Source organism: Equus przewalskii, unplaced genomic scaffold (genome assembly GCF_037783145.1).
Source record: "Equus przewalskii isolate Varuska unplaced genomic scaffold, EquPr2 ChrUn-13, whole genome shotgun sequence".
Taxonomy (NCBI): Eukaryota; Metazoa; Chordata; class Mammalia; order Perissodactyla; family Equidae; genus Equus; species Equus przewalskii.
Window position 1 is genome coordinate 9,610,705 of NW_027228750.1, and position 23,957 is coordinate 9,634,661.

At 40.2% G+C, this 23,957-nt stretch overlaps 1 protein-coding gene across 2 annotated transcripts; it reads left to right on the top strand.

Moving 5' to 3' along the window:
* Window positions 1-61: 61 nt before the first annotated feature.
* On the top strand, window positions 62-23,433 carry PSMA5 (proteasome 20S subunit alpha 5). Of its 2 annotated transcripts, XM_008523452.2 has the most exons (9): window positions 62-337; window positions 4,403-4,469; window positions 10,740-10,866; window positions 13,360-13,427; window positions 14,386-14,493; window positions 14,618-14,676; window positions 15,216-15,318; window positions 16,663-16,749; window positions 23,193-23,433. In XM_008523452.2, exons 1-9 carry the CDS (start codon window positions 309-311, stop codon window positions 23,268-23,270), a joined length of 726 nt encoding a protein of 241 aa, XP_008521674.1. In that variant the 5' UTR covers window positions 62-308; the 3' UTR covers window positions 23,271-23,433. The 2 variants fall into 2 exon arrangements, with proteins under 2 accessions (XP_008521674.1, XP_008521675.1); XM_008523453.2 differs by lacking the exon at window positions 4,403-4,469.
* The last annotated feature ends 524 nt before the right edge of the window (window positions 23,434-23,957 follow it).

A 23,957-nucleotide genomic window follows, 5' to 3' on the forward strand; every position in this document is an offset into this window, starting at 1 on the left:
CCCGGCTTCAGTTGGGAGCGCTCCTAGCAACCACCCACCGTTTAAAGCGGAAGGACGAGCCCTGTCCCGCCCTCCCTGGACCAACCGAGACCTGGCGGGGAAGCGCGTTAGCCCAATCATCTCGGCCGGAACTGCGACCAACCAATAGGAGGCAGGCACAGGAGGGCGGGCTGAAGGGGTCACGGGCGCAGGCGCAGTTGGGAGCAGGGCTCCGGTTCTGTGGCGGTGTGGGTGAGTTGGGTGCTGCTACGCTCGTGTTGGCCCTGAGAAGCCCCGCGGAGCCGCTGCTGCCTTCTCCTGCTCTCGCCATGTTCCTCACCCGGTCTGAGTACGACAGGTCCGTGCAGCGGGGGGACATGGGTTCGGGGTTGTGGGTGGGCAGGCCCGGGGCCGGGCCTCGGCCTGGGTTCTGCCGTGTCACGGGGCGCCCCGGGAACCTGAGTGTGGCCCGGCCTGGGGATGCCCTGCCTTCCCCAGCCGCCAGCTGTGATTCCCCAAGCTAGACTTGCGCCCAGCGGCCGCGCTCGTGCTACCGCTGAGTCACTGCTGGGTCCTCGCTCGGTGCGGAAGCGAAAACCTCCGCTTTGTGCTTGGGAACTAAGGCTGAGGAGCCGGGACTCTGACCTTTAACCCGGGGAAGGCGAGGGGTCACCCGCTTCCCCGTTCATCTTTTCGTGCTGAGTAGGACTACCTTTTAAAAAAAACGTAGACGTGTGCCTGGAAGAAAAAGCAACTAGAGATTATTTAATGGGTTTGGTAGTTTCAGCTCCCCTTTCCTTCTAGGCGAACAACCTCGTTTTTCATTTCTTAGTGGTGGGAATAGAGCAGGCTTTCCTTTGAGCTGTGGTAGGGCGTGCTGGGATGAATGGTTTCTGCAGCAGCGCGAAGGCAGTCTCAGCCATGCCCAGATATAATGTCTGGAATCTGATGTTATAGGAACTGGAATTTAGAGTGGTTTTCAAGAGTTTTCTCAGTACGCTGATTCCACTACACCTAGGCTTCTCTGACTTTTTGAAAAGTTTAAGTTAATTTGGGTGTCTTTTGAAGGCCAAATCTGTTTGCGAAATCAAGGTTGTGAGATCGTTTGAAAAAAAAATCTTTCAGGCCTAGGAAATGTTAAGTAATATTAAATTGCACCTATTCATGCTGTAGACAATTTTACTTTCAGTTTCCGTTTTGATCAATTAAGTTTTCACATAGCTTTTAGGTTTTTTAAAGCCGGGAAAGGCAGATATTTTCTTTGTACTAAGTGGTTTGAGAAGCTGCATTTCTTGTCAGGTATACGTTGATTCTGTCAAAAGTTTTGTCACCTGGAACTACCACTTTTTTTAGCCTTTTACTGACTCATAAAAGATGTACGTGAAGTTTTAAAACTGACGTCTTTTCCTACTGTTCTATAAAATGACTTTGTTAATCAATATTTAGCTTCCAGAGCACTGAAGAAAATGATCTTTGGGTGATATAATTTTGAGTTAGGGTGTGTATGATGGAAATTGTATCCTTATCAGAAAGCCTTTATTAAGATTTTGTGACCATTTATTTCACATCTTTCTTGACTGCTTTCTGTTATTTTTCTGTCTTCCCAAGAACGCCTAAAATATAGGCCTTTTTTATTCACTTAACTGATGTACTTGAATGCTTGCTGTGTACAAGACACTGCTAGTTGCTGGTCATACAGCATTGAATAAAATCAAGATCCTTGCTTTCATATGAGAGACTCTTTTATTTTATTTTTTTTTCTTTTTAAAGATTGGCACCTGGGCTAACAACTGTTGTCAGTCTTTTTTTTTTTTTTCCTGCTTTATCTCCCCAACCCCCGCCCCGTACACAGTTGTATATCTTAGTTGCAGGTCCTTCTAGTTGTGGGATGTGGGACGCCGCCTCAACGTAGCCTAACAAGCGGTGTCATGTCCGCGCCCAGGATCCCAACCCTGGGCCACCGCAGCGGAGCGCGCGAACTTAACCACTCGGCCACGGAGCTGGCCCCTGAGAGACTGTCTTTTAAAGAACTGTTTACAAAAGTAGCTATAGTATGAGTCAGAAATGTATTCGTGTCATTAAAGAAATTCAAATCAATACAATGGGAGTTTTGATGAGAGATTGCGTTCAATATTAAGGGATCATGGAAAACTTCACAAAGGAGCTGATGCTTAAACTGAGTCTTGAGAAAGGTTTTAATAAATATGGACAGTGAGTGTCAATAGTTTTGAGGCAGAAAATATAAGATGAACAAACGAGGGGCAGTGGGAAAGCACAGTGCATATTTGGGAAAATTCCAGTCTGGCACATATGATACATGTATGGGAATAACCGGAGATACGGGCTAAGGCATGATAGCACTAGGTATTAGATGGTTTTTAATATGAGATTAAGGAGTTTGGGTCTTATTCTGTAGGCAACTGTGCGCCATTAGTTTTTGTTTTAAGAAGTTACATAATCCTAATTGTGTTTTATAGAGATTAAGTGACTGGATTAGAGGAAAGAGCAAGTCAATGCCTGTTAGAAGGCTATTACAATAGTTAGGTGAAAGGTAATGAGGGCATTGAGAATGGAAGAAGAGAGTGTTGAGTTACTGTGGAGGAGGAATTGCTATGAATTGATATGACTTGGCATATGGTTAATATGGGAGAAGATGGGGAGGAATGAATTGGATCATTCAGAGCTTTCTAGCTTAGGGAACTGGAAGATTAGAGATGTCTTAATATAAAAAATGACTTTGGAATGGCAGGAGATGGAGCTGATTTTTCAAGGGTGGCTGGATTTAAAGAGGTATTTCAGATTGGAAAATGTTGAGTGATCGGTGCTAATGGGATATCCAAGAGGGAATGCTCAGGAGGCTTTTATTAATCAGGGACTTGGTCTAATTGGTAATAGAAATTTGGAAGTAGCTGGTGCTTGGCATAAATGAAATAACCCAAGGAAACAGTAGAGTTTGAGAAGAGGGCCAAGAGCAGAGCACATTTTAGGGAGGATGTAGTGATACCTCACTAGGGTGAAGTTCCTTAATTAGGGTGAAAATAATATATTTACAAAGGTCTTCCATACTCTATGCAATTCAGTATTAATTGTCTTGTCATAGAGGCAGGATAGGATTTTTTTGTTTGTTTGTTTGTTTTATTTGAGGGAATTAAAGCTAGTAAGTGGCAGAACTAGGACTTTATCCCAGGTCTTCTATGCTCAGACTTTTCTGTCAGTGATTTTTAAAAACTTCTTTCGAATCCTAAACTTCCTTTTATATGACCTCAGGGATTTTACCTCAGATGGGAGCCTGGGATGGCGGGATTCTCCTTTGACCCTTGACTTAACCAGAACAATTCCCAGAGGCAGTATAGTGGAATAGTGGAAAGCTTAGTCTTGGTAGTCAGATTGCCTAAATTCTTATTCCAGTTCTGCCTCTAACATGCTGAGTGACTTTGGGCAAATTTCTTAACCTCTTTGTGCTTCAACTTCCTCATCTGTAAAATAGTATCTACCTTAGAATACTGCTTCATAGAATTGTTTTGAGGATTAAGTGAGTTAACTCATTTAAAGGTTTATAACAGTGCCAGACATATAGTAGATATGCAGTAAATGTCAACTTGTCTTATTACTATCTGTTTTATATTTGAGAGATACATAGAAAATTTCTTTTGAAAAAATTTTTTGATAAATTTGAAAACTGTACTGTATATCATGTTACGTGTTGTAAAATTCAGACTCTGTAAACCAAGGATTGTAACTATTTTCATTCATTTGTTCAAGTATATTTAAAGTGTCCATTGTGTGCTGAAAGCTTTGATAGCTAAGTCCATGATTGATGCCTCTTCTCCATAGGAATTTCCATCAGATTGGAGCAAGGAGAGGTAGGGAAGTGTTTTAGAGAGAAAAGTAGTCTGGCATGTAATTGATTTAATTATATATTGAGTGAATGAAGCAGGTTAGGCTTTAGGGATTGCACAGATCTCAGTCTATTAAGATAACAATACTAATTCATACAAATAGAGAAATGTACTTGTGATTGACTTTTAGTAAAAAGTAAGATATTAACATCAAATGTGCATAATGAGAAGAGGATAAAGATAAATGTACATTTTCTTGGGAATTGCCTGATAGTTTGGGGGCATGAATTTACCAAAAGAATTCCACATTGATTTGGGATTGAGGCAGAAAGTCACCTGTGCTCATTTGGTCAGTTTGAAGACTTTCTGAGAGTAAGGCAGAAGTGTTCTATACATAGGTTCCATTCCCTTGAAAAGCTGTTAATGTATAAAAAAATAGCAACAGATTGTTGTGGGTAAAGGAGAATAATGACAACACGCAAATCTTGTAGCCATCTGAGCTAGATGTCAAGGAACTTGAGTTTAGTGTCTCTACATTTATTTTTTCTGACAAATATACCACCTTTTTTTTTTCTAAATTATAGGGGTGTGAATACTTTTTCTCCTGAAGGAAGATTATTTCAAGTGGAATATGCCATTGAGGCTATCAAGGTATAGTATCAAGAGGCATAGTTTTTCAAATTTCATAGCAACTTAATGCTTTGCTTGCAGAACATTTGGAGTAAATGTGTTTTAGCTATTCCTTTAGAAAATGTTCTTTATCTGCCTTCAACCAATCACTGTTAACCATGTTAATAACAAGTTCAATCCCATTCCTAACATCTATTTTAAAACTTTTTCAACAGATAGCTGCGTCATAATTATGTAAGTGGCTTCTTTTCAGTGGGGTTGAGGGAACATGTTTGTGTTTATAATCTTCTTGGCTGTGAAGAGAGGGGTATAGAAGTTCAGAGTTAGCACCTGGGAAATATTTTGAACAAATCATTTAACTAATCACCTGTATTCTTGTTGGTAAAGTTGTGAATTTGTACTAGACACTTTCAGGATTGAATAAGAGACGTGTCCGGTAGTCTAGTAACAAAATCGAATAGTTCAAACCAGTACTGAAAAGTTAGTAGTTAGAAAGTAAGTTATCTAAACTTAGAGTTAGTTATCATGTGGGATCTATGTTTGTTGGATTATGGATAATGTAAATTCTGGTTTAGGTTGTCTAGGATAAGGTCCAGGCATCAGGATTTTTAAGGACTCTCCCAGTGAGTCTAATGTCTAGCAGGGGTTGAGAATCACGTGTCTAGTCTGGCCCGTCACTCTGTGCTTCAGTCACTTCTATGTCCTCAAACAGCCTCTATTTGTATAGTTCTAGTGGCAGAATTTTCTCATCAGATACCTCATTCTGTTTGAAAACAGTTCATAATGGTTAGAAATTTATCCTTATATTGAATCAAAAGTCTGGTTTCCTAAAGTTTCCTTCAGTTGGCCCTGGTTTTGCCCTTGAGCCACACAGGATATTTAAACCTCTTCCATAAGACAATTCCTCACATAATTGAAGAAAGCTTTTGTGTTTCCCTGTAAGTTACCTCTTCTAGAAAGAGTGTATTGGGGAAAGTGGTTGTATGAGAATCTGGAAAAGGGCAAAAGAGATTCTGAATAGTTGAAGACATAGAAGTAAAGGTGAAAGCTTTGTGATAGATAGGGGGAGAGAAGATGATGGGTCAGCTACAAGTGCCTATTTCTATTTCTGATCAGCTTTGCCCTATATTGAAACCATATCTTATTAAGAAGCACAGGACTACCACAATTCCAAGCTGTGGCACTTATTTTGAGCCTTAGCTTAGACAACAGTTCTCAGATGTGCAAACCAAGAGTAATCCTCAGTTTTTTGGGTTCTCCTTTAAAGCCCCTTACCAGTAGTAATTTCCAGATTGCTTGGAAATAATGAGATGGTATCTGATATGTGTAGCTGTAGGTTGGGCTGGGATATAGTGATGTGGTTCTTAATGGGTGTGACTTAATCTCTCTGAAAATTCAGGCTCTTTGGCATTTAAACAACCTGGTTGTTGTGTTGGTAACTTATGAGTAGCCAGTGAGAAAGCAATTTGATAACTATAAGGATTTAGCAGTATGAAAGGAGCTGGAGAAATGACTTAAAATGGCTGACAAGTAGAAATTATCACTTGGAGGTACTGTGCAGATTGCATGGGTGAGTTATAGACAGCAGAGGTGGGGGGAAAATGCCTTTAGAGTAGGTTTCTTGGGAGAAGGAGTGAAAATCTGTGGCAGTGTCAAAATTATTGTATTATACTGAGCATCCGGACATTGGCTACTCTGCTAGTGATCTATATTAAAGAGATACTACATGGAGTCACTTCAGATGTTCCCTCTCTTTCCTTCTCCCTCTCCCTAGTCCCACCAAGGAGCAGGGGAGTGGAGTTTAGGCAGAATTGTTATATTGAAATATCTGGGGGTAAATGCAAGTGTACAAAAGAAAATTATCCTGATTTTGATAAATTTTTCAAAAGCCGGTCTCAAAAATATTGACCCTTTTTTGGAGTGGAAGCTTAGGAAGTTTTTTAAGTTGGAGGCCAAATTGAATGGGCTGAGAATTTATTTTCATGTTATGAGAGAATTTCCTCCACAAGGTAATTATAGTATCTAGGAACTATTGACATTTTGGACCGGATAACTCTTTGTTGTGGGGGACTGTCCTGTGCATTGTAAAATGTTTAGCAGCCTCTCTAGCCTCTCCCCATTACATGCCAGTAGCACTCACTCTTCCAGTTGTGACAACCAAAAATGTCTCCAGACTTTGCCAAATGTCCCCTATGGGGTAAAATGGCTCCCAGGTGAGAACAGTACTGCTAGATAAATTTTGAAAAGTAGTTATGTATTCCTGTTCTGTTCAGTTGGAGATTCAGGATCAGCACGCTATACATAACACAATTAGAGAACAACTAAGTGCCAAATTAAATTCTCTAGCTATAGTTTCTGTTTTTTATTTTATTTTTAAGGCATACTTGCATGTGTTTTTAGAGTCATAAGGTAAAATAGTTTTATAGACCTTGTAACGAAAACAGCAATCCCTGAGGCCTGCCCCCTTTGTCTTTAGCAACACAAACATAATGTTTTTGTTTAGGTCTTATCCACAGATTTCTCATTTTGGAGGATGAAGATTTGTGCCCCCAATGACAGACACACACAACACACACGCAATATTGCCTACTGGGGTGGGGGTAGGGCCACTCTCTCAATTTATCTCATATATTTCATAATTTTGTTAGATCATTAGTCAACATTTATGTTAGTATAACTATGTAAATGCCATTCACAACTGAGCCATATTCTGTTATTATTTTCCTGGGAGTTAATAACTCTCTTTTTAAAAAAAATTTGCGAGGCTGACCCCATGGCCGAGTGGTTAAATTCACACACTCCACTTCGGCAGCCCAGGGTTTCACTGGTTCGGATCCTGGGCGCAGACATGGCACCACTCATCAGGCCATGCTGAGGCGGCGTCCCACATGCTACAACTAGAAGGACCCACGAGTGAAAAATATGCAACTATGTACTGGGGGGATTTGGGGAGAAAAAACAGGAAAAAAAAAAAGAAGATTGGCAACGGTTGTTAGCTCAGGTGCCAATCTTTAAAAAAAAAAAAAACTGCTTAATTTAGTATGTACATGTCAATAATGCATCCCCAGAGTCTCTCCAGGTTATGTATATCATCTCAAAACATCCAGGCACATTAAATATCCTATTAAAGATTCTTTAAGAAGTCTTTGAGCCCTCTGTCCTGCTCCAGTCTGGACTAGTTGTCCTCTGGGGCCTACTGCACAGTTGTACACTTAGGATCTTCTGTCAATGTTATCCTAGGGATTCCCTTTAACTCCCTCTTGTGTTAGATCCCATGTCATTTTCTTTTTTGATGTATTCCTTCAGTTTGGTAGAACTCATTCTCCAGTAGTTTCATAAGAAAGTATTTTTTATTTCCAAGCTATTCTGTTTTTTTCCTTTCTCGTACTGGTATCCTGTTCTTGTTGTATGGATGAAATATCTTCTTTTTCTTCAAGGATTTAAAAAATTTTTTTCTTTAGATTTTTTCTTTCTGAAACTAGATTCTTTAGAACTATGTTTTTCAAACTGCAATTCTTGTCCTATTAGTGGGCATTGAAATCAATTTTAGTGGATTATGGGAGCATTTCTTTCTTTTTTGCAGGGGGAGAGGGGGAGATTCACCCTGAGCTAACAACTGTTGCCAGTCTTCCTCTTTTTCTCACACGCGTGTCTGCTCGCTCTTGCGCGCGCGCGCGCGCTCTCTCTCTCTCTTTCTCTGTTTCTCTCTTTCCCTCCCTAAAGCCCCAGTTGTATATTCTAGTTGTAGGTCCTCCTAGTTCTTCTGTGTGAGCCACTGCCACAGCATGACTACTGACAGATGAGTGGTGTGGTTCCACACCCAGGAACTGAACCCAGGCTGCTGAAGCAGAGTGTGCCAAACTTTAACTACTAAGCCATCAGGGCTGGCTTGGGAGCATTTCTTTTTTAAGTGGAGTAGAACAGTAGATAATCAGAATGCCTTGCCCATAGTATTGATGCAGGTTTGCTTTTTTTTCAATGAAACTTTATTTCTTTTATTTTTATTTATTTGTATGTTTTGATTATGATATAAAATCTATTCCTTTATTTTTCTTTGTTTTTCTTTGTGTTTTGTTTTTGTTTTTGTTTTTGTTTTTTGGTGAGGAAGATTGGCCCCCTAGCTAACATCTATTTCCAATCTTCCTCTTTTTGCTTAAGGAAGATTGTTGTTGAGCTAACATCTGTGCCAGTCTTCCTCTATTTTGTATGTGGGATACTGCCACACCCTGGCTTGATGAGCAGTGTGTAGGTCTACACCCAGGATCTGAACCTGTGGACCCCAGGCTGCCGAAGTGAAGCGCACAAACTTAATGAGTATACCACCGGGTCAGCCCAAAATATGTATCTTAATGTAGATTTTGTTTAAAAAGTTTGACACCACTGCTCTAGAGACAGCTACCTCTTCTCATTTCATGCCTGGAGGGTGTTTCTGGCTGCTGGCTTCTGAGAACTGAGTGAGGAAAGAAGGCTGGGATTCTTAACATTAAGTTTGTCAATTTTTAGTTAATCCTCCTGTTTTCACTTTAGTACTCCTGCCTTTGACTGTGCTTGGTGTCCACAATCCAAAGATTCTGTTTTACCTTCACCGAGTCTTCTGCAGGAGTGTGGGTGGGGGCTGTTAGTGAGCTTTACAGCCTAGGGGAGGGGATCTGGAAATCTGTTTCTAAAGGAGACATTGAACTAATCTTGCAGTTTTTAGCCTCTTCTGTTGCTATTTCCTGAGGTCTTTGTTGCGACCATTTCCTTTTTGGCATCCTATGATATAAATCAGGTTGTTTCTTGACTTTCTTTACTACTGGTTTAAGATTTGGATTTCTCAGGTCTGCCAAGTAAATTATCATAAACCCGTCTTCTTTCTTCGAAATTTTATTGGTGTGTCTTTGCCCATTCTTTTTGTCCTAGTGTATGTATGTCCCCTTGCCCCTTAAACCCCTTGATCTCATATTACTAGGCTTGGGAAAGAAGTAGGGCTAATGTATACGTTTAGTCTACACCTTTACTTAGAAGTATGAATACTCATTTTTTTACATAAAATTCTTTGACAGTTCATCTCCTGTAGTTATTCATGTATCCATTGATTAAGAAAATATACAATGAAAAACTAGTATATACATTTAGTAACACTTAATAAAGTCAAAAATTGAAAAATAATACATATGTGTCTGAGACATGATCATTCAGCCTGCAGACGTATTAAGCGTGTTACACATAACGATTCATGGAATTCTTTGGAATCTTTTGTAATAAGGGGCTCCAAGAGTCTGATGCTCCCGCTGGCAGTCATTGTTTTGTAGAACTAACTAGCTAACTATAATGGTAATTCAGAGGAGGGAACACATATAGTAATGAAAGGCTTTAAGAATAATGGGTGGGATTTGGATAAGCAGCGAGAAGAATGTATTCCAGGGGAGACAGCATGAGCAGAGGTGCAAGGGTAGGGAATAAGATGGCCTGAGAAAATGGGTTAGGCTATACCTGAGGGATTTTGATCAGTCAGGCCATAACGTGAAAGACACATTGGAAGAGAGAGATTAAAGATGGGGAGACTAAGTAGGAGGCTATTGAAGTAATCTAGCTATATAATAAGAATAACATTTAGTGCTCATTTACTATGTGCTAGGTATCATTTTAAGCATTTTATGTATTAGTGCATTTATGCTTCTTGATGTAGGTTTTGTTATTATTATTATCATCCCCAATTTGCAGATAAGGAAACTGAGACATAGAGGGGTGGATGACTGGGATGGTGGCATGGAGATGGAGAGATGAAATTGAGCTATACTGTGGACTGCTAGTGACCTTGAAAAATGAAGTCAATATTTTTTGTTGGTGGTGGTGTTTATTTTTCTTTCTTTCCTTTTTTTTTTTTTAAGTAAATTACTTTTCTAGAGGTCATGTAGACTTGAGAAATATTCCCTTTGGGGACAGATCAAGATAGCAGAGGTACCAGGTCCAGAAAAAACATTAGAGTTTCACTACTTTCTTGCCTACTGTATTTAGAACTTTAGAATCTGCCCCTCTCCAAAATGTTGGCATTAGAGTTGATCATTTTCCAGATGTTTTCAAGACCTTATTGAACATCCCTTTTATAAGCACAAAATTCTAGAAATCAGTGCTCTTGCCATTGACAGGAACAGTAGATCACTTATCAGGGTGTTCCTTATTCTCTCTGCATACTAGATATGGCTGATTGAAGCTTCTATCTTGTGAAGATATAGAGAGAGATTCCTGGTGAGTGTGTGAGACTGTTCTTTGACCTGTACGTGATAACCATTACATGTTTCTCTTCAGCTTGGTTCTACAGCCATTGGGATCCAGACATCAGAGGGTGTGTGCCTAGCTGTGGAGAAGAGAATTACCTCCCCACTCATGGAGCCCAGCAGCATTGAGAAAATTGTAGAGATTGATGCTCACATAGGTAAGGAGTAGGGAAAAGCTGTTCTGTTGGATCTGGCCTGGGTTAGTTAGTCTTCTTTGATGTTCCAAGGGAGGTTCATTAGATGAATGTCGTCTTATCCCCCTGTTAGCTGTCGTTTTCCAGGCAGTAGGCCAGTGTGCATAACGTAGGAGTAGGAAGTAGTTGTAGGACTCACCTACTCCCAGAAGTCCCTTTCTCCCTTAAATTTAGACTTGGCAAATGTGATGGTTGGTGACATATGTAAAGGTTGAATCATAGGCCAGCTCCCTGTGATGGCTGGGTCTTCCTTGATGCATAACATTCGCCCTCGTAGGAGGCCACCAGAAGCAGAGGTTCCTGGTGACGCAGAGGATTGTGTGGGAAGCTAGAGGTGTCCACTAAGAAAAGAGGAACTCTTAAAGATCTTTAGAGTGAATTACAGTTAAGAGAGTATAAGAATAATAAGGGCCTGCCTGGTAGTGTAGCGGTTGGGTTCTCTGCTTCGGTGGCCTGGGGTTCATGGGTTCAGATTCTGGGTGCAGACCTACACACCACTCATCAAGCCATGCTGTGGTGGCATCCACATACAAAATGGAGTAGATTGGCACAGAAATTAGCTCAGGGACAATCTTCACCCCCCACAAAAAAAAGAAAGAAAGAAAAAGAATAGACTTTGACCAGATCAGTCCTCTTCCTCTGTTTTCAGATTTATCTTTTTACTGCCTATCTCCCCCCAACACCAGCATTTTATTGGTCATTGTTATAATTCCCCTGCCTTAGCTTCTGGAATCATTGTAGCATTACAGGGTTAGTAGTTCTACTTATTTGTAGCATGGCATTTTAGTTGGCTGTCCCAATTTTTTTAACCTATCTAGTCATCAATTAATGAAACATTGGTAATAAAATTAATTGCTTGAAGGCATCAGAACCAAATGCCATGATGACTCTGGTTGCTTGACATCTCTTTTATAGATACAGAAGCTGAGATTTAGTATTTCTTAAAATACTAAATAGAACACTGTGTGTATTTTATCTTAAGTCACCTGTCTCTTGGAGATAGGTCAGTGTCACTCCATTCAACAAATTGAGAACCTACTATGTGCAGACATTGTGCTAGTCACCTGGGATACAGAGAGGAATGAGACATAGTCCTTGTCTTCCAGGAGCATACAGTCTAATCGTGGAAGTGGACATGTAAATAAGTAAATACAATTAAGTGATGTAGGTATTGAGAAGGCTGTAGAATATGCTCAGTAGGAGTACAAAGGAGGAAATAATTAGTTTTGCCTGGGGCCAGTGGTAGTGGGACTTTCAGAAAAGAATTCCATAAAGATGATGCTTGAGCCAAGTTGAATTCTAAAAGATAAGGAAGTGTTTACCAAGTGAACAAGTGTCTGGATGCAGCAGAGGAGAGAATTCTAGTCAGAGAAAATAGAAACGAGCAAAGCCTTGGTGGTATCAAATATAAAATATAAAATGCATGAGCAGTTTGGTGTGACTGGGAGGTGGACTGTGGCAAGAAACGAGTGTGGGGTCAGACAGTGGAAGTCCTTTTTACCATGCTGAAGAACTTGACCTTAGTCTTTTGCATTGATGGGGAAGGTTTTAAGCATTGAGGTAATATGATCAGACTGGGATTTTAGAAAGACCTTTCTGATGACAGTGTTAAAGGTAGAGTGAAGGGGGCTGAGACTGGAGGTGGGGAGACCAGGTAAGAAAGTTTTTTTTAATCCAAGTAAAGAGATGATGAGAGCTTTAACCAAGGCAGTGGCCAGAGAATGGAGAGGTAAGGACTAATGCCAGACAGAGTAATCAGATAAAGTTTGATAGAATTTGGAATCCGATTGGTTGTGAGGATCAAGGAGGAAGAGGGAGTCTGGAAGGGAAGTAACTTGATTGGAGTCTGTGTTATATCCAAGTAGATATATTAAGGGAGACATTTTGCTTCGTAGGAGCAAGACCTAGGCTTGAGATTCAGGTTTGAGTCATGGCATATAAAGTAACAGCCATAACCTTGGCATCTTGGACCATCAAGCAGACTTTCTCTAATATAGCTAATTGGTTTGTGTTTGATCAGAGAGGTAAAAAGGCTTTTGATTTTATTCTAGGTTCTTCCACCATAGCTCTTGGTGAAATGGTTATTTTTTCCTCATTTCTCCTGTTGGGGTGTTAGTGTTTGCTTAGTGTGAAAGTGCATCATGGTCTACAAAAAGGGCTAAAGGGATGCCTAAGGATGTCCTATGTGGAAATTCATGTTTGATTGGCTGTTCTTCTCTGTCTTCTATCTTAATAGCTGGAGTTCTGTGTCATTGTGGATGGTTTTTTATTTGTTTGTAATGTAATTATACTTGTGTTCAGTTCAGATAAAATTTCCCATCTAATCTCCTGGGTATATTGCTATGGGATTGCTGAATGGCTGCCATGGTTCCACTCCAGAATTTCGGTATTTCCTGAGTAGATGAAAGAGTTATACAAGGATTTGGCCACTGGGTCACTGTTGCTTTTACATTGCAGGTTGTGCCATGAGTGGGCTAATTGCTGATGCTAAGACTTTAATTGATAAAGCCAGAGTGGAGACACAGGTAAAATTAGCATCATCTCTTCTTTTTACCATGATGCTTGGGTTCCTTGTTTAGTGATGATACAGCTGCCTGGGCTGTATAGCAGGCCTCTGTGTTAATATCAGATGTAGCTCTTGGGAGTGATTTCGGTTAGAATCCCTAGTTAAAACTTTCTGAGGCTTAGATTCTACCCATCCAACTGTTGCAGCTTTAAGGAAGCCCTGGTAAATAGTGCTAACAGTCTCTTGCTTATTTATGATTTGCCTTATATAAAGTGAGCATCGTACTGCATTCTTTTCCCTAATTGACTTTCTGTGAGAGCACCGAAGCAGGAGGTAGACATAGCCAAAGGACACCTGCCCCTCCCCACCTCCCCTCCACCCACTCGCCGCCCTCCCACTTCCCCTCAACTGCCTTTGCTGCTAGGCTTGCAAATAACAGCTCTCCTGTGGTGAGTAATGGTATGTACCCGGTGACAAATACTGGTTGAGAATATTGATTTTTTTTTTAACCAAGCACCTGCTGCCTGGAGAGTAGACTAATAAGAAAAAATATCTGATTGGTAAAAATTTTTTTACACTTATTTGCAAGTTTGCTATCAATACTTATGTAAGAATAAGTCATGTTAAACACCAGCAGAATGATAATATGGGGTCTTTGAGGGAAGGTGATATTCAGCTATTAGCATTCACTTTGTGAAAAGACTAAACTTGGTGCTTTGAGAGGTTAACTCTGTTTTTCAAGGGAGTAATCCTCTTGTCCATCATTGCTGAGAGTCCTTTTGATAAGTTTATTTCCAGAGCTGTTTCTCTTCCTCTCATGTAGTCCCAAGCGTTCGAGTTTAGTGTTAAGGAGTACACACTGGAGCTTGACCCTTCAGTTTCTAGCCGCAGTTCAAAGGGCTGTGTGTAGGGAGATGGTGGGCTGCTTTAATGCCCTTCTTATTTGAAAGGTAGACCTTGCTTTGCTCTTCTTCTAGAACCATTGGTTCACCTATAATGAGACAATGACAGTGGAGAGTGTAACCCAGGCTGTGTCCAATCTGGCTCTGCAGTTTGGAGAAGAAGATGCAGATCCAGGTGCCATGGTGAGTGTGGTCTTGCTGTTCTGTGAGACTTAGAACATTTGTCCTCTGAACATGCCTTTCCCAGCCCCTCTCGCCCCCTACTTCATAGCCATTTATCTTCATACCTCTTGTTTTCTGGTTCCAGTCTCGTCCTTTTGGAGTAGCACTGTTATTTGGAGGCGTTGATGAGAAAGGACCCCAGCTGTAAGAACCATTTTGCCATATTTTTCCTGCTTCCTTGGGAAAGTTCTTTTAATTTGGGATGAGGACTGATAGTTTAAATCGACTGAGAAAATTATTGTAGAGTTGTAGAAAAACGAAGGGCTTCTAACTCTAAAGTTCATGATTCTCTGCTGTTTATACGAAGACAAATTTGGGGACTCTATGAAGTAGTCCCTTATTGGAACTAGTGCTAATTCTGGAAAGAATTAGAAGTAACTTTGTTACTATAGTCGGCATGTGTTTTAGAGCTTTGCTTTGGAATGTTGGTTTGATCCCTATCCTCAAATATTATTTAGATAGGCATACACAAGTGCCCTATTTATATATACTATACTATACTTAGTTTTCTTAAACGCTTTAGAAGATCTGGTTTCTCCAGTATAGAACATCTTTTGGATTTGTGCCTCAGTATTTCAGTGGAGTTTCCTGGCTGGGCTAAGCATTTATATTTTTTAGTGAGACATTTGTTACATAAAATGCCACCACTTAAGCATTTTAATCCTCTTTTGGGGGGGTTGCAGGTTTCATATGGACCCATCTGGAACCTTTGTACAGTGTGATGCTCGAGCAATTGGCTCTGCTTCAGAGGGTGCCCAGAGCTCCTTGCAAGAAGTTTACCACAAGGTAATTAAGCATTCTCACAACTTTTATTTTATTATTTTTAAAATCAAGATATAACTTACATACAATAAAATGTACAGACCTTAAAAGTTCAGTTCTATGAGTTTTGACAATTGTATACACCGTTGTAACTACACATCTAAAAAAAGATATAGAACATTTCCATCACCCCCCTAGAAATGCTTGTCTTCTCTCCAATCTCTCTTCCTCCCTCACAACCATGTTCACCACTATGGATTAGTTTTGTCTGTTCTTGTGCTTTTTTTTTTTTTTTTTTTTCTGAGGAAGATTCTCCTTGAGCTAACATCCATTGCCAGTTTTCCTCTTTTTTTGCTTGAGGAATATTAGCCCTGAGCTAGCATCTGCACCAATCCTCCTCTATTTTTTTGTATGTGGGTCACTGCCACAGCATGCCACCACTCACAGCTGGTGAGTAGAGCAGATCTGTGCTCAGGATCCAAACCTGCGAACCCCTAGGCTGCCAAAGCAGAGCATGCAGAAATTTAACCACTTGGCCATGGGGCCAGGCCTTGTTCTTATACTTTTTATAAATGGAATCCTAAGTTTGTATTTTTTCACCTGCCTTTTTTTGTTCAACATTATGCTTTTGAGAGCCATTCCTGTTTTTGTACATATCAATAGTTCCTTTTTATTGCTGAGTGGTATACCATGGTATAGATGTACCACAATTTGTTTATCCTTTATCCTCACAGATTGACTTAACAGAATATGCTTCCTAGTCTGGCTCTTGAAGCAGGAGGGCATTTGGCCTTTTTTATATTTGTGGGATAGGAAGACTTGGTGTTGGGTAACTCATTGTTGTGGTTGAAGGCTGCCATACTTACCATTCAAGTGGTTCATTCAGGGAGGCCTGCTCACATCAGCCCCTAATAGTATTTATTTTATGTGTGGGGGAAATTAGGTACACAATGGGAAAAAAAGAATAAATTTTCTAAACCATTGGGCTACCTTCTTAAATCATTTGGGAATTATTCATGGGATATCACCATTCATAGGATAATATCACAATATTATTTTGCTTCTAAATTAAAAGAAGATAAGTAGAGAAGTGGAGCCCTTTTCTCTTCTTCAAAGATCACTTACCATGTGAAAGTTGGTGACTTTGTTCTGGTTCAAAATAAGACTTTTTTTTCCTGAAGAAATATATTCTACTTATTTACCATTTACTTGAATTCTGGAGATACTTGTAATATGCTGTACTTATTAAGATGTTTGATTTTTTAATATTTGCTAAATCATTTCCTCAGGGAGCTAAAGGGGAAACTTTGAAGGAAGGAGGGATTATGTACAATTAATGGCTACTCTTCTTACCCTCTTTGTTTCAAGTCTATGACACTGAAAGAAGCCATCAAGTCTTCACTCATCATCCTCAAACAAGTAATGGAGGAGAAGCTGAATGCAACTAACATAGAGGTATTTTCTGTTTTATTGCTTTTTATTCAGATATCCTAGCTCCCATTGCTGAAGATTGAATGGATTGAGATAACCACATTTTTGTATGACCAGTTCTTAAGTTATGATATCCTTTGAATAAACAACTTTAGTTAAGTGGTAATGGCAGAAGCCAGAATTCGATGAGTTAAAGAGTGAAAGGGAGGTGATGAAGTGGACAAAACAAGAGTGTGCTGCTTTCTCAAGAACTGATTAGTGTCAGCAGAAGGCAGCATTTAAAGAAAAGGATTTTTGTCTTTTTAAGGATGGTGAAAGACTTGAAAATATTGTTATAGACTCAGAAGAAACTAGTGGATAAAGAAACATTAAAAGAAATAGAAGCAGAGGTTAGATAGTGATAGAAAAGTTCTAGAAGAGGGAAGACATGGTACAAATGAAGGAGTTGGTTTCAAAAAGTAGAATTTATTCAGCATTATATTGAATACCTATTATATGCCAGACGCCAGGGATATAGACACAGAAAATCCTATTCCCATTCAAGTAGTGTAGAAGACATGCAGATAGTAACAGCTTGGGGTGATACTTCTATAATACCAATAAGAATGGATTATCATAAAAACATGTAACTTATACTGGGGCATTAGGAAAGCTTACTGGAAGAGATGACGTCTGGAGAAAGGAAGAGAAGAGTATTCCAGGAAGAGAGAACAGCCATGTGCAAAGGCTTAAAGATGTAAAATAATATAATGCATAAAAGGGAACTTTGAGGGTTTTGTTTGAATGCCAGGGTGTGAGATGTAGGTAAGATAGGGAGATGGCAAGAGATGACACTGGAGTGGCATGGACCAGATCCTCTGTGCCCTTATATAGGATGCTAAGAGTAGATAGGAGAAAAGGAGTTAATGATGAGTAAACGTAAGGTAGGTTTGGAGGTGAATTGGGAGAAAGGTCCTTTATTTCCCCAGTGATTGTTAGATCATGTGCTGAGGGTAGGTGAATGCAACAGTGAAATTCAGGAGAATGGGAAATATTTGGACAAGTCATTATGGATAGGGAAATGACACGAGTGAGTGACAGGATTGCTGGGCCACATTAAAATACTAGCAGAGGCCAGAATCACAAAACAAATTGTAAAAAGTCGGGATAGTTTTACCCTTGGAGGCATAGTATGTATGTATATTATATTTCAATTAAATTTTTTTTAAAAGGCAACTGAGGCTATAATCACAAATCAATAGTTAAACCAATCAGCACTTACAAGGATATTTGTCAGCTGTACTCAGCATAGTTAGGAAAATGTATGTTTGGGTTAATCTCTGGTGAAGGATTGACTCGTAAAGGGCACAGGAATGGAGAGTGTTATTGGTAAATGTCTCACCAATAGAGCCAGGTCCCATAGGCTGCTGTGAAAGGGGCAAAATTGGACGACAGATCAAGAAGCTGGCCTAAAGGGGGGAAGGTCTGAGAAGAGTTGGTGGGGCCTGCCTGGTGGCGCAGTGGTTAAGTTCGCACGTTCTGCTTCTCAGCGGCCTGGGTTTCACCAGTTCGGATCCCGGGTGTGCACATGGCACCGCTTGGCAAAAGCCATGCTGTAGTAGGCATCCCACGTATAAAGTAGAGGAAGATGGGCATGGATGTTAGCTCAGGGCCGGTCTTCCTCAGCAGAAAGAGGATTGGCAGTAGTTAGCTCAGGGCTAATCTTCCTCAAAAAAAAAGTTGGAGAGAGGATGGGGCCGGGGCGGGCTAGGGGATGGGGGGGTGGGTTAGCTTGCTTTTTGAGCAGTAATGGGGAGAAAGGGGATTTGGAATGCAAATGGAAAAACTTACTTCATAAATATGTTGTTTTTTCACCTTCTTAGCAAAGGTTCGAAAATACTTCCCCTTCTTGCCAGTCTCTGAGATGAGGTACAACAAATGCAGTGGTACTCCCATCTTGACCGTTGGGAGGGCTTTTTCCAGTTCCTTTCTGGTACTTTGTTTTCTTTGGTACTGAATGAGATAGGATCTTGGCATTTCTGCTAAGACTCTCTTCCTGCCACCCTGGAGTAATTCACATGTAGTTCTGTTGATTTCACAGTAAAGGTTCTAAGGCCTGCTTGGTTCAACTGAAACTGCAAAAGTAGTTTTTAGGTTAATGTCAATGCAACTACAATGTTGCTTTGAAAAGAGCATAAGGTATGTCTCATCCATGCTCTATCATTCACTGTATTAATCCCTGACTTTTTTCTTCACATTAAAAAGGGGCACTTCCACTTGTCCAAGACTGTTTACTCCACCAGTGCTCTGACTCATGGTTTCCTGGCTGTCCATCAGTCTTTGGAAATGAGGCCCAGAAATCTGTGATTTTGAAATCTCCTTGGGTGATTCTGATGGTCAGTCTAAGGTCAGGCATTTGGGAGCCACTGCTCTAGCCACTGCATCTTTAGGTCCCTGCTCCATCGGTTGTCCCTTGGATCACCAGCCTCTCCTTCTCTACAGCTGCTTCCCCTCAAAAAGTAAAAATTTCCAAATTGCATCTTTAAAACCCACTTTTGTTAACCCTTCCTTCTACCTACTATGCTGCTTTTTTAAAAAAATCAACTTTGTCGAGGTATAATGTAAATGCTGTAAAATGCACCTATTTTAAGTATACAGTTCACAGAATTTTGACAAACGTATAACCCCTGTATCTGCCACCACAATCAAGATTTAGAACATCCCCATCATCCCTAACAGTTCCCTCAGACCTCTTTTTAGTCACTTCTTCCCACTGATCTGCTTTTTGTCACTATAGATTCATTTTGCGTGTTCTAGAATTTCATATCAGTGGATCATACAATGTGTACTCTTTTGTGTCTAACTTCTTTCACTCAGCATAATGATTTTGAGATTCATCCATGTTTTGTGTGTCAGTAGTCTGTTAACATTTTATTGCTGCATGCTGTTCCATCCCAGGCCTATTTTTTAACCGTTATTGCTAGGTCTCTTCCAAACGGATTCTATGTATGCGTTGTCTTCACTGCCTCACTTCTCACTTATTCCTCTGTCACTACCATTTGTTTCTGTTCTTATTATTTCCCTGAGACTGCTCCTTGCTAAGATAATTCCTGTTTGTCAGATTTTAGACACTAAAAAGGTCACTTTTTAGACCTTTTATTTGACCTTTCTGAAGCAGACACCTCAATTTCTGACAATTCTAAAACTAAACTCATTATCTTTCCTGAAAACCATTTCCTCTTCCCATATTTCTAATGCCTCTGGATGATACCACCAGTGTGCCTGTCATTCACAGCAGAAATCTAGAAGACTTTGACTTCCCTTTCCCTTCACTGAACTGTGTCTTTGCCCCCGTATAAATAAGTCTCATATCAGTGCCCCCTCTCCATCCCTACTTCCAGTGCCGCCTTTCTCATTTTTCTCCTGCCTTGTATGTCTTCAGAGGTTTCCTAACTAGTCTTCCTGCTTCTAGCCTTGCCCTCCTCCATTTCATTCCATTTTCTCCCCATTGTGCTACTCAGGTGGATTTTCTGAATTGCATATCTAATTTTGATTGTTCTCCACTTAAAAAAATCTGACTCCTACTGTCCACTAGATAAATTCCAAACTTCTTTTCATGGCACAATAATTCACTACTTCTCAAATCATGTATTTAATCTGTTGGCACCTTGCTAAGCATTTTACATGCATTTATTTATCTTAATCCTCACAACAACCCTATGAGATAGGTATTTCCCTTTTTTTTTTTTTTTTTTTTTTGGTGAGGAAGATTGGCCCTGAGCTAACAACTGTGCTAGTCTTCCTCCATTTTGTATGTGGGATACCACCTCAGCATGGCTTGATGAGTGGTGCAGATCCGTGCGTGGGATCTGAACCAGTGAACCCCAGGCTGCTGAAGCAGAGTGCGGGAACTTAACCACTGTGCCACCAGGCTGGCCCCGAAACTGAGGCTTTGAGAGGATAGGATCTTGCCCAAAATAACAGAATTGGTAAATGGTGAAGTCAAGATTTGAACTCGGATCTAAGTTTGTGTCCTGTACTTTTAACCACTTCAATATACTTTCTCTCTGTGAGCTCTGACCTCCTACTTTCTCTCCATTTTATCTCATCCCATATGCAACCTCTGCCCTAGCCATTCAGAATTACATTCAGTTTTGCAGATACATCATCTTGTTTCATGCCTTTATGCATTTGCACATTCAGTCTGCCCTTCTGTTCCTCAACTGACCCTTTATGCTTTAAGACAACTCAAAGTTTGCTTGAAGCCTTCCTGAACTTTCCCTAGATCGCTGCTTTGTGCTTCTACCCTACATATGCTTAGCTTTCTTATAGCACTTACTTGACATTGAAATCATTTGGCATTTAGCACCCTGTAAATAAGAGACTTCTTTATCTTTGGATCCTTAGTGCCTAGTGCAATTGTAACTAGTACACAGATGCTTAGTAATTATTGATCGAATGAATGAAAAACAATACCTGTTTTACCTGCCTCACAGGTTTTTGAAAGTAAAGTGAGAGAAATAGAAAAATATCTTTCATATTCATGTAAATAAATTTATCATCATGTAAATGGAAGGGGTTCTTTTTACTCATCTAATGATAAGTACCTCCCTGAAGGCAGTACTTGGTTCAAGTCCTATGAGTAATGATTCGCAGCCTGGTTTCATACGACTGTTCTATTCAGAGTTTGCCTAGTTTCTGTTTTTTAATCCCCTGTAATGGTTTGGAGCACCAGCCTGTGAGCTGTGAGTGACTTGACAAAAAATTCTGTAGGCCCTCACTCTTACTGACTTTATGTTTTTTTGTCCTCATGTCCTTAAGAGAAGCAGTAATAACATTTATACATTTTAATTTCCTTGGAATAGAACTCATGGGCTATATGGACATGAGTAGACTGTTTAACATATTTTGCAAATGTATTTGGGACTCTTCTGACGTCTCATGTAATTAGATGGATGAATCCAGTGGAGACCGCAGGCTTTGAGAGAACCTTTTTTAGTCTGTTGCCAAAACATATTCAGGTGTTTTAAGATGTGCAGTAGTCTTTTTATAAATTTTACCTGTAGATGAAGCAGAGAATAATAACCATCATATAACTGGATTATGCCAATTCTGGCAGTTTTCAAATTATATTAAATACCAGTGATGAATATTAGTCAAAAAATGCCCTAGTATGTTTAAAAGTTTTAAAAAAAGAAAATATCATTACAGTGTCATTACATTTAAAGCAGATTAAACACAAAAGCTTTTTAGGCAAATGTGAAGTGGCACCTATTCCTCAATATTGCTCAAAAATGTTGGACTCTGTTGTCAGCAGATGATGGAAAATGTGGCAGTTTTAGTTAAATTTGATCTGGGCTGCTAGTTATTACTAATATCTTCAGTCAAAACTGATTTCCAAGGTGGCAGCGGCGTGATCTTCCTCGGCTGCTGGGCTGGAGCAGAGGGGCGGCGCCGAGCCCACCCGGGGTGCCAGGCACTTCAGGGTGTGGACCTCACCGACTGGGGAGAAGGTCACGCACGCTGGCCAGGTTTATGATGATGGAGACGACAAGAGGATTCGGTTTGTAGGGCATCAGAAAGAGGTGAATGAAAACTTCGCCACTGATTTGATAGCAGAGCAACCCATGAGTGGAGAGCCAAGTGATAGCGTGTGACGGCAGCGGGGGGATCCAGGCCACCCCTACATCAGCCTGAACAGAGACAAAAACCGGGACGTGTGGTTATTGTGGACTCCAATTCAGGCAGCACCATCACTAGAACGATCATGCACGGTCCTAGGAGGTGGTGCACGTGAGCATTTCCCTGGTAAATAAAACAAGTGAAGACCCTGGTGCTGCTCAGGGCATTACTAGTGCCAAATAAAGGGCGGCCGTTTTTATCAGGGGGAGAAAAAGAGCTGATTTCCTATTGTCGATGTTAATGGAATCTTTTCATGGCCTGTCCTTTTAAAAAACAAAACAAACCTTTTTGTTGTTAAGTTGTGATAGGGACAATTTTAGAGAAAATAATACCTAATACTAATAGTTAACAGTTATTTGATGCTTTTTATAATGATCTAGGCACCAATGGAAATTGAGGCACAGAGTGGCCAAGTAACCCAAGGTCACCACAAGCTCAACTTGCAAGTGTGTAAATATGTTTTTCCAAAAGGAATCTTTAACAGAAAAAAGTACTGACCCCATGTGGTTTGCTGCTGCTTTTGTGATTCTTGTTGAAGTAACTTTAAGAAGTGACAGTGATACCAGGCATTGGTTAACTATTATGTGGTGGGTTAACCTTAAAATAGAAAATTTGGTCAATAAGAATTTTTATTTTGGAGTCAGAGAGCTATTTTAGGACCCTGCTGCTGGGACGGATATCCCTGGGACAGCAGATCCCTTAGTTCCTAGTGAACAGCTGCCTCACCAACACAGCCTGTGACCATGCTGGGACTTTCAGCAGGGTAACCAGCCCAGCTCATTAACCCTTCTCTGTTTTCTTTCCAGCTAGCCACAGTGCAGCCTGGCCAGAATTTCCACATGTTCACAAAGGAAGAACTTGAAGAGGTTATCAAGGACATTTAAGAAAGCGTGATCCTCAGAACTTCTCTGGGACAATTTCAGTTCTCCTGATTGCCCTTAACGTTTCTTTCCAGCTCCTGTTCGTTGGAAAATCTCCAGTGTATGTGCATTTTTTTATGATGTCTGTACATAAAGGCAGTTCTGAAATAAAGAAAATTTTAAAATATTTGTTAATGGACTATTCTAATGCAGTCTTTTGTTTGAAATGCTTATGTTAGGGGGCAAAAAGGATATTGGTATGAATATCCCTGTCCTGTCAGAGTTTCTATTCTGAATTGTTGTAGTAGCTCTCTGCAACAGAATCAGCTGTTCATGAATCCCTTCGTGTTGGCAAATGAACTCAAGCTAGCCCAGCTCCTCCCAGTGGTTCATAAGATATTAATGCCACTATAAACCCATTTCAGTCCTATAGTTTCTCTTGAGTAAATAGGTATTTTTGCTGCTTTCCTTATACAAAGGAGAGGCTACTGACTGACAATTAAAAGAACATGTTTTGAGGTCCTCCCCAAAACACTGATGGGTTAGAATAAGCCAGCTACAATGTTGTATCAGTTCTTGTGTTGTAAGTAGACAATTTGGAAAGAGATTTTCTTTTTTTATGAAGTTAAGGACTATAAAAGAATTCATGATCTTAGCCTCGCTGGCGATCAATTACAAATCAGTAAGAGAATGGTATATTCAGAAATAGTT

Excerpts from the sequence above, each read along its gene's own strand:
- PSMA5 (XM_008523452.2), top strand. The coding sequence starts at position 309 with ATGTTCCTCACCCGGTCTGAGTACGACAG. Across the intron at positions 10,867-13,359 it reads AGAGATTGATGCTCACATAG|GTTGTGCCATGAGTGGGCTA; the intron begins GTAAGGAGTAGG and ends TTTACATTGCAG. Across the intron at positions 14,494-14,617 it reads ATGCAGATCCAGGTGCCATG|TCTCGTCCTTTTGGAGTAGC; the intron begins GTGAGTGTGGTC and ends TTCTGGTTCCAG.